Source organism: Poeciliopsis prolifica, unplaced genomic scaffold (genome assembly GCF_027474105.1).
Source record: "Poeciliopsis prolifica strain line A6 unplaced genomic scaffold, Auburn_PproV2 SCAFFOLD010, whole genome shotgun sequence".
Taxonomy (NCBI): domain Eukaryota; kingdom Metazoa; phylum Chordata; class Actinopteri; order Cyprinodontiformes; family Poeciliidae; genus Poeciliopsis; species Poeciliopsis prolifica.
Window position 1 is genome coordinate 2129810 of NW_026562385.1, and position 8310 is coordinate 2138119.

Below are 8310 nucleotides of genomic sequence, written 5' to 3' on the forward strand. Positions count from 1 at the left end.
GTAGTACGCCCTTTACCAGTCGTGTCACGAGGACGAGAACGATGTCCAGACAATCTCTCATAAGTGCCGGGTTGTAAGCAGGGAGGACTACGAGTGTCTGACTCGGAATCAGAAGCCAAACAGTAGCTATCCAGACCTGTACTACCTGGCTGGGACATATGACCCCACCACCGGTCAGCTGGTCACTGTAGAGGGGGTTTCTATCATGTGCTGAATTGACACTACTGAAGGACTTCTTAGGAGTAAGGCTTGTGAATAGAAAACGATGCCATGGGTGAGTCTGAAAGGTCCACTAACTGAACATCAGTCACCAAAGCAGGGCTGTCTGCGATTACACACTGGAGCATTCTGGCGTTTATAAAATTCTGGGTCTTCCTGGGGATCAGAAACTTGAACAAGTGGTGTTTCAATTCCAAAATGAATCTATTTTTTTAAAAGCGGTCTTTCTTGACTGAATACTGGTTTTAAGACTTCTACTTCTGGCTCTTATCCATTGTTTTAGAAAGAGAGCTATGATTGCACTGGATTGTGCAAATTAAAACAAGGTCCAAATCGTCACTGTTGACTACGTTTCAAAAGGCTGGCCTTGTCTGAGTCATTGGAAGAAAATCTTAAGGCACATGGAGCGTCTTCATGCCTTTTCATTCCAGAGAAGATGAAAACATGTAAAGGCAAAAGAGTGTAAAGTTAAAAATGTCTGTAAATATTTTGAAATCTTCCCCAATCAAGCCATACACTTCAGTACCTCTCGCCTGTCTTAACTGTTCAGGTATACATTGTACAGATCAGTTAATGTATTGTTGTCTCTTGTCTATATGTACATAAAAGCTATTTTATATAGGAGTTTATTGTATATATGAAATGTATCTTTCCATGTTTGCAATTGATTTATTTTTATATGGGTGTAGACTACATTGTATTGTGTTATTTCTTTTTCCCTTTGCTTTGGGGAGTCGAGATTGGAGAGATTAGTGTTGCACTGCGTATGCCCTGCTGAGAGAGACCCAAGAAAAAGAGAGCACAGACGGAGGCAGAAGGATTTAATCTGTAACAGGAGAAGACTCACTTTCTCAAAGAAAGTAATCGCCCTGTTAAAAAAAAGTGTTTTCTTTCAAGTGTCACTTCATTTTTACAAATTTTTTTTTTCTTTTTTTTTAATGTCTTTTTCTTTTTAATTTATGTATCATGGATCATTATCACAAGGCAGATCCCATCGGACTGCTGTCACGGGTCAAAAATGAGTGTACCATTATGAGACTATGTTTGTGTGCGATAAGTGTCCTAGCATCACTATAATCATGTCCACACAAATAAATAAACAAAACAAACGAAAAAAAACTGGGTCTTTCAATGAAAATGCGTTTGAGTGTTGCACTCCTCATAGCATAGACTAGCACATCATGGCCTACAAAAATACCAAAGTGTCTTTAGAAATTTTATTTCCTTTATTTAAATTCTTTTACTGAAGCACTTGTGCAAAATTCAGATCAGAAATCACTGGTAATTTTTAAGAGCACTTGTCCTCCACTGTGTGCATAAATATTGAATCTGCATTGTGACAATGGTTTGTTTCACATGTACCTGCAGATTTTTTCAGTGCAAAAATATGCATAAAAAGGCCTCTTCTAGGGATGTGACAATGAAGGTCAATGTACTGGCAAAGATAGATGTTGACAATTTTAAATTAATTATTTTATTCTCATCGCCATCTATGTCTATTTTGTGCAGTCCATACACAATCTCACTGCTAACTGTGAACGACAATCAGATTCACAAAGCAATGGACGAAATAGGTTCACTCAATCTGAAAAGTTTATTTAATTTGTGCCAAGTACATTTTTTTCTATTTTTGTCTTGTCTGATATGCAAGCTTGAGTATTTTTTGTTGTTGTTGTTGAAAGTTTTATTTTGTTTGCCAACATTTTATTTATTGTCAGTTTGCTGTTTGTCCATGCCAAGAGAGCTTTATGAGAATGTAATTTGTTTTTCTTTGTTTTTTTTTTGTTGTTGTTTTTTTTTTCTTTGTTTTTGTGTGCTGTCGCATTTGCATTCTGGTCCTATAGAGGCCATCTAGTGAAAACAAATAAAGCAACACTGGATTCGTCTAATCCACAAAACAATCTATTAATTGTACATGCCTTTTTTCCCTTTCTTTTTATTTTGCTTTATTCGTAGTAAATCTGTTTTGCTATCACTGCTGTCATTTTCCTTCACCACATTGTGGTTAAAACCAGTTTTGTTCTGTCAAATTTGCCCCTGCTGTTTTTAAAACTTTGTTGATTAAGCGATCTAGTAACAAAAAGAATCTGGGAAAAAAAATGCAACAGTAATCTTACTGTTTGTTGTGCATTGAAGTTATTCGAGCAGAAAGCAATGGTCATAAATTGCAATTAAAACGGAGTGAAATATTTGGATGCTAGGGTTTATCTGGGTAAAACTTTGCAATAATGATTTTCTTTATATGTAAGAAAATATAATCAAACAATTCACACAACAATTTTAAAGAGCCTGTGTAAATGGCAAGTTTTTTTTTATTTTACAAAAGGTCTACTTACTGCCAAATTGTTTTTCTTATTGATTCTGATGGTTTTATTTAAGCCTTTGAGAATCAATGAAATCATTTAGTGTCTTACAAAAGTATTCACAACCCTAGAAATGTTTTCACATTTTCTCAATCTTTAATGTTTGTTTTATTGGGATTACATTTGGTAGACCTACACAGAGTAATATATATTTGGGCATTATTAAGATTGTAGTATTATTTCTTATTAAATACAAGTGGTAATTATGTGGTCTTTGCTACGATTCATTTCATTTAGGAGTACTGGTGAAAATGCCATGCAAAAGTACATGATACTTTTCAAATAATTTGCAAAACATTTTTATACACTCACATCCCTTCTTCATGACCTCCATTAAGTATTTTGTGTTGTCTTTTCACAGAAAATCCTACAAATACGTTAGTACAATGATGTTTGCATTTGTGACCTGACAAACTGAAAGTGTAAGAGGTATAAAAAAATGCAAGGCACAATGTGAGTTCTGTAGTCCACTGTCAATGGAGACAGTTTTGTTGCAGCACCATATCCAACCTCGAGAACTATTATCTCAAAAAAGTTATGCATTTAGTAATAAAGCAGTAGAGGTGAAAGAATATCATACAATAGGCCTAAAGAAATATGGAGTCTTGATTTGACAGTTGAAGGAGATTATTTAATTGGTGAAACATTGTTTCATTTGCAAATGTGGCATTTATAAATATGTGCAGCATTTTTATAGAAAATGCAAGAAACTTATTTTTCTCATTATGTATAAATAATAGAGTATTTTTTAATTTTTTTTTATCAAACCAAATGCTTCATGGAATTTCAGTGTGGAATTGTTATGTCAATTCAAATTGCTAAAATAGTTTCTAGTGGAAAGTAAGTCATACTGCATTATTCAAAATACCTTTTTTTCCTCAAATTAAACTATTCTTTTGGCCTACTTTTTTTTATTAGAGCACAAGCTGCCTTCAGCAACGTGTGACCTTCTCCTTTCACAGCCTGGAGCTGCAGGTATATTCCTCTAGCCACCCACACAAGCCATAACCTGCAGCATCTGTCCGTTTGCATACATGCTCATCAGCTTTGACAAAGCCAATGTCTCTAACCTAAATCAGTAAAATATCTACTGGCTATGCCTGGAGGCATGGAGACAATACGGGTCATTGACCTTTCTCTCCAAACCCAGGGGTCTTCTTTGTCCTGCATGCAGCCAGAGCACCACCACCACCTTGCCCCCCTATGCCCACATATGCAGGGGCTAATGGGCACATCACTCATCTCCAGCAGTGGCCCAGTGAACACAAACAGGTCTGTTTACCACCACAACCTTTTGTGTTGACTGTGGCCACTGCCCCGTGTCCGAGGCGCGGCCTTTCCTGGATCAGCAGCACGAGGGTAAGAGGCACTCTGCACAGTGTTTGAGTTGAGGAAAAGGTTAAGGTGTCTGAGTGTTAAGGTTAATGTGTTTTGAAATAGTTCTGGTTCATTACCTTTTACTCAGTAAACATAATATTCATCAGGAATCTAATCAGGTAATTCTGATAATACAAACAGTGAGGAGGATAAGGTCACCAAGTGATTACATTTAGACTGTACTCATTTGGAGTGCTTTTTGAAATAGGGAATGAAGGGTATATTACATATCACTTGACAGACATGCCTCCTTGCTTCTCGTTTCACTGCCTGTCTGGTTCAGCTTGGTCAGCATCCAGATTGTGTTCCTCGGTGTCAACAGGAGAAAAGCTTTCCTGCACAAATATCTACACCTCATAAATGTCTCACCCTTTGCTTGACCCTGTCTGGCCCCAGAATGTGAGTGGGTTAAGAAAGGGACTGGCAGTCCTGTGTGTGTTGGGGTCTGTGAGTCTGAGAGTGAGGAGCAGAAGGGTTGAGGTGAGGTCTTGGGTCTTAACAAGGTGCTAAGAGAAGAGAGCAGAACAAAGGCACACACTGCCTCTTTTTAAAGGCCACTTATGCTCTTATCATCTATTTTAAGCATGTGTTGCTGTTGAAAAGGTCCACTTATAATGCATCTTTAAACGAAGAAGGTAATTCAAATTATTCTTGTGTGATGTGAAGTGAAGCCTTTTTGTGGACGTTTTGATGCCAGAGAAGATAATAGTTTGAATGCGCAAATGAACAAATCTTTAAGTGGAAATAAATTATGCAACACTGCTGCGTATTTGTAAGATAAGTGTATTTAATTGAAATACACTATCAAGTCCATTGTACAAAACCTCCATCTTCTGATGACTTCCTATAATCATTTTAGTTGCCGTTTGTCACCAGTAACATTTCAGGTCTAGAGTTCCTTGAAAAATTATTCATACTCTATAGAATTGCCCAGAGTAACTCCTCAGGAGCTGCAAAAGCCCACAATTCAGTACTTTACAAATCTGTCCTTTTGTAAATTGAAATTCTGTGCCATGCCACGGTCAAAGAGAAGCAAGAAGGTGAAGATGTTCTGGTCAGATGAGAGCAAAATTGAAATGTGTGCCCTAATTTAAAAAAAATGTGTGAAAGAAAATTGGCACTGCACATTAACTTAAAATGTTCATGTTTTAGACGGAAATGGTGGCAGCAGCATCATGTTGTGGAAATGTTTTTCTTTAGTTAGAAAGTGATGGTCTGATGGTCTAGACTCTAGATGGATAAGGCTAATGGGACTTTTCTTTAAGAAAACTTGTTAGCATTCCAAAAGACCAAAGACTGTGGGGAAGGTTCAACCTCCAAAGCACAGTGGAATCAAATATGGGGCAAAATCTAAATGTTTATGTTCACAAATGTTTTCCATCCAATTTGACTGAGTTTGACCCACTTTTCAAAGTAAAAAGAAGGAAATAATTATAGAGTGTACATACACAAAAAAATGATTAGTCACTGGAAAAAAAAAACACAACACAACAAAAATTCAGATTCAGAATGTTATGGGTTCTGAGAAAAAAATCTGACTTCTGAATTTATCATCAAAATCCGAATTCTATGGAAAAAAAAAGATTTCTCAGAATAAAGTCAGAATTGTATTTTTTTCCCACTGGCACTATTTTTATGTACTATGTATGCAAGGAAAGCAAAGAGAAACCACAAAAATGTAGTTACATTTGCAGAAACCTAAAGAACTAATTATGAGAAGCACTTTGAATGTCTGTAAATTAGGTGTGGATTCAAACTTTTGCACACTGCTATACAGGCAGCACATTGTTGATGCAGTGGCTTCTGCCGAGATGTGCCGTGCTTGATTCATGTCTCTGTTGTAACAGGCTTGTGCAGATTCTGAATCAGCTATGCTAAATAAGCTTTTCTCTGTAATACACAGGATTACGGTTGCTCCTCATTACATATGTCATGTACAAACTCTGTGATGTTGCCAGCTTCTTGAAATGACAACAACAATATAATTAACAACTCATATTCATGTGATCACGATTTCTTTCAGGATTGAAGTTAGTGGGCTTTTTTTAATTAATAAATTTTTTTAGAGAATGTTTCTGTCAGTGATGAACCTGATATTTCCATGGATAAATCAAGACAGTTAGGACCAGGAGAAGGGAATCAGCAAACTCGTAAGGTAGAACAAGAATATAAAACGTATGTTTCAACTTTGTTTGAGGTAGTTTTCAGTTTTTCACATTTTAAAGATTTTAACTTTTCCAGTCTTTCTTTTTTCTTTTGTAAAGTTCTGTGAAAGAAAAAAAATATGCAGAATTTAATAAAACTATGCAAGTTTTTGCACATACAAGTTTAGATTTTGGGGAGCCTGTTTAAGACTGTAGAATGTATGTAACAATATTAAATTCAAATATTTTGTGTTGTTAACCACATTTCCAGACAGTATTTTTCCAGACAGTATTTTTTCCAAGCGTAGTAAAAGTCACTCCTGCATCTGTCAGTATCTGTAATAACAGGACAGTTGGCGCATTCCTTATCTTGTAAGCAGCATTAAAGTGAATAATTAAAAAAATTTTGGTCTTCAATATAATTAAAAGAGCTGCAATCCTAAGTAATTTAAGATTACAAAATAAAATTACATAAAAGATAATTACAGCTCCATGAGATATAAACTTGTAATTCAGTAACCAGTCAGAAAGAAAAAAAAAACATTTATTTGCATGTGAACCGTGGTTGGAGTAATGGTTGTTTCACAATGCACCCCTCCACCCCTCGTTTCTTCCCAAAGCTGCTATGTAGTGGTGTTTGTGCATTTCTATGTTGACAACCCCTCCATTTAGTTCTCTGGGGTGTTTAACCCGCTCATGGTAGCAGAGATCCAGTCCTCCCTCCCCCTTCTCACTCTGTTTACACTGCTCTTCTCCTCTGTTTACTCTGTGCTCCAGCACCCTGGCGCACCATGCCCCAAACAGCTGTTCCATTATGGAGGGAGCAACAGCTTCAGCCGAGCAGTGCTGCCACACAGCTCTCTGACAGCCCACCGCGGTCGCTGCCGTGGCTCCCCTGGTACGCCTGCCATTGTTGCCATAAAGCCCAGCCTCTTTCAGTTGCCAGAGTGGCTCCTGGGTAGAGTCAGCCATAGAAATTGTCAGAGATTGTCCTCAAACCACACAGCAAATTTGCCAAGCTCAGCTTTTGATCAGCTGGCTCTGCATGGGATTCATTCAAGCTTAAATAAGCAAAAATCATATCCAGATGATCAAGAGAACGCTATCCTGTTCCAGAATTATATAATTTGCGGTTTTCCTTCCTCTTCAATACTTTTCCTGATTGCTGTCAGTTAAAGTGAACACTATTGTCTATCTGAGGTCACACTAACCTCTGAAGCCTCTTGTGAATTATATACATTTTGTTTTACCTTTCACAAGTTTTTTTTTTTTTTTTTTTTCTGCTGGTGTGCACAGCTGGTGCTGAATCAGGAGACAGGAAACCTAGGACAGAGGCCACCAAGCATCTGCAGGCTCCCTTTGGAGAGCTGTGGATCCCTCTGGCTACAGGGACAGGAGACAGTCCATTCATCACAACACAATAGCTGCTGCCTCCAGCTTGTGGAAAACAAGCCTGTCTCAGTCAATGCAGCAATGTTCAAATGCATGTATATGAGTAATAAAATGCAAGTGAGAAAATGTGTGTGTGCTGGATTGTGTATATATATATATAGATAGATAGATAGATAGATAGATAGATAGATAGATAGATAGATAGATAGATAGATAGATAGATAGATAGATATAGATAGATAGATAGATAGATAGATATATAGATAGATAGATAGATAGATAGATAGATAGATAGATAGATATAGATATAGATATAGATATAGATAGATAGATAGATAGATAGATAGATAGATAGATAGATAGATAGATAGATAGATAGATAGATCTATATATATCTATATATATAGATATATATATATATATATAGATATATATATATATATAGATATATATATATAGATATAGATATAGATATTCATTTATTTATATATTTTTATTTCAGAAGAAAGACATAAATTCCCAAGACCTTTAATTTATGTGGTTTTTGATGATCAAGTTGGGATAAGCAGTATGGAATTAGTGTTTTATCTTGACACTGTGATAATGATTAAACTAACAATAAGATGTATTAAAAATACATATCTTTTTGAAAGTGAATCTGTCACTACATGCTGCAGTATCAAAGCCACAACAACAAACAAGAAACAATTGCCTGCTTTGAAAAATGTACTAAACCCCACTATATAACTGTGCTCAGTAATAACTTTGAATGCATTTGATTATTATAATGATGATACGATTTGATATTATAGTTA

At 36.2% G+C, this 8310-nt stretch overlaps 1 protein-coding gene across 5 annotated transcripts in view; it reads left to right on the top strand.

Moving 5' to 3' along the window:
- LOC129363332 (BAH and coiled-coil domain-containing protein 1) overlaps window positions 1-2782 on the top strand; it is a 72187-nt gene extending 69405 nt beyond the window's left edge. For all 5 annotated transcript variants that reach the window (XM_055035366.1, XM_055035368.1, XM_055035369.1 and 2 more), the window contains exon 29: window positions 5-2782. In XM_055035366.1, coding sequence (XP_054891341.1) covers window positions 5-214 — 210 coding nt within the window. In that variant the 3' untranslated portion in view covers window positions 215-2782. The remainder of the gene's footprint in view (window positions 1-4) is intronic.
- The last annotated feature ends 5528 nt before the right edge of the window (window positions 2783-8310 follow it).